A 2520-nucleotide genomic window follows, 5' to 3' on the forward strand; every position below is an offset into this window, starting at 1 on the left:
GATAAAAATAAATAAATAAACATAAAAGAGGGCCATTATATTACATAAGAATTCTTATACAAAAACCTTGCAGAGCAAATTCTAACAGTCTTTATAGCTTTCTTATTAGTAGACGCCGAAATCACTTTCAAATAATTTGTCCATTTTCCATTTCTCTTAAAATTCCTCCATATGACGTAATGAGGTCCATTCACGATTACGAGTGCGTTCACTTGGAAACGCGCTGCTGTATTCCGATGTAGTATTGTCGTAAAGCTTCCGGATCGACTCGGGTCTGCCAGCCATCAACAGTAACGTTACGGGAGGTAACGCCTGGTTGAGCTTTGCGCTCCGGCGACAACAAAAGAGCAATCATGACGAGTGAGTATTGATTTTTATTTATTTTGTTGACATGATCTCAGCTTCTGCTAATATTGATGAAAGTACTTTAGTAGAAAGCCAAATACAGAAGTGGTACGCTACAAGGCTAACTAGCTAGCTGCCAGTTAGCTTATTCTGTCTAGAGTCCACGAAATGAAATCACAAGATTAACCTGCCAAACAAAGCTAATGCTGGTTTATGATGACATTGGTGATGATTAATTAATTATTATATACACTACGACACGGAAACGTTTTCTAGATGTTGTGTAAAAGTTAGTTCATGTGTGAAAAGTTGACAGACGTTTCACATAAGCTAATTTAAATTATATTGTCAACAATACTTCAATAGTAATTCCACGGGACGAAATTCTTTTCGGAGGGGTGGACAAAATGTTTCAGTTGTTTATTATGTGACACTGTCAATAGTTTTTGTCAGTGTTTTGTGCGAATGTTGTTATTGTTATGAAAGCTCTCTGGCGCCCTCATTGCCACGTCGCCTCACTGCTACACATGTCTGTGTTGATAATAATACTGTACACAGATTAGGGTTTACATGTTAAACAGTACAGCATCAACGTTCCTTAATTTAAAAATACACTTCCTGATACTGAATAAATTTGCCAGTTGCAGTCTGGAGGTTTTAAACAGTGTTATGTTGTTCATTCATGTTCCATCCTGTCTGCAATCTCTGTAAAATTTAAGGCAGTAAAGTATGAATAAGCCATTAAGAGTGTTGCGATGTCTCGTCCTGCAGGGGGAAATCAGCGTGAACTTGCCCGTCAGAAGAATGCTAAGAAGCAAAACGAACATTCCAAAGGGAAGAGAAATGAAGATGGCCTCTCAGCAGCTGCCCGTAAGCAAAGGTACAACACCTAAAGATAATAACAACTAACAGGTAATAATAATAATACGTTTATTTTCTATAGCACCTCTCTGCAAACTCAAGGTCGCTTTACAACATCAAAACAGATAAACATGACAGCAGACAAGAAAAGAAAGAAAAAAACAGAAATGGCATGAATCAGATCATACAGTCAGAGATCAGAGAAACAAGAAAGGAAAAGATATGTTTTAAGGTGGGTTTTGAAATCCTGTAATGAAGAAAGATCACAAATGTGTTTGGGAATAGTATTCCAGAGTGGGGGCAGAGATACAAAACACTCGTCTACCAAATGATGCTAAACTGTGGCATGGAATTAACAGTAGACCAGTATCTGAAGAGCGTAGTGTGCGAACTGTGGAGTAAGTATGAATGAAATCAGAAATATATTTGGGGGGTGATTTCTTTGAAGGTGATGAGGAGAATCTTGTATTGAATACGAAAACGAACGGGTAGCCAATGAAGTCTTTATAGGATGGGAGTAATGTGAGAAGATTTCTTTGAAAAAGTGAGAACCCTAGCTGCGGAGTTCTTGATATATTGGATGCATTGGATTGCAAAGTGCATCATACTGAATGTGAATATGATTTATTTTGTATTTCAGAGATGCTGAAATCATGCAGCAGAAGCAAAAAAAGGCAAATGAGAAGGGGGACCCTAAAGGCAAATAACCAGTGGATAACACATTGACTGACATGGCATCCTGATTTTTTTTCTTTTGTCAAGAGAGACTATCTGACATTGTGTAGATGCGGAGACTTTGATTCTTTAATGTTTCAACCCAAACTCCATAATGTGCTTGAAAGGGCATATCAACTATACAGTACATAATGATTTGTGTTCAGCTATGGAGGAGAGAGTTTTTTATGTTCAAATAATCAGAGCAAGCCCAAATAACGGGAGTCTCAAAAATGTCTGGACTGGCATTGTAATCTTGTATTTTTGTATGAAGTGCCCTTCTTAATAAAATGTACATTTTAATTCACACCTAGCAATTAAACTGTTATCCCTATAATGTGTGTATTATGATTCAGTGTTTTTAACCATTCACAATGTTTTTATTTTTTATACAGAATAAGCTATAGTGTTCAGATATGGTTTGTGGACAGATTTCTACAAACTACAACCCATTTACCATAGAATTGCTAAAGCAGTTACAGTGTGATTGACAGCATTCAAAATATTCAGTGCACTTTTTAATGAGATGTGTGAAGTAAAGAAATATCTGCCATATTAAAAATAACAGGTATTTAAATAAATTATTACTCATTTGCTTAT

At 36.3% G+C, this 2520-nt stretch overlaps 1 protein-coding gene across 1 annotated transcript; it reads left to right on the forward strand.

Moving 5' to 3' along the window:
- The first annotated feature begins 205 nt into the window (after positions 1-205).
- serf2b (small EDRK-rich factor 2b) lies at positions 206-2257 on the forward strand. Its single transcript, XM_058782309.1, has 3 exons — positions 206-360; positions 1117-1225; positions 1847-2257. The coding sequence occupies exons 1-3, from the start codon at positions 354-356 to the stop codon at positions 1911-1913; spliced, it is 183 nt and encodes a 60-aa protein (XP_058638292.1). The 5' UTR covers positions 206-353; the 3' UTR covers positions 1914-2257.
- Positions 2258-2520: the final 263 nt, after the last annotated feature.

Source organism: Onychostoma macrolepis, chromosome 07 (assembly GCF_012432095.1).
Source record: "Onychostoma macrolepis isolate SWU-2019 chromosome 07, ASM1243209v1, whole genome shotgun sequence".
Lineage (NCBI taxonomy): Eukaryota > Metazoa > Chordata > Actinopteri > Cypriniformes > Cyprinidae > Onychostoma > Onychostoma macrolepis.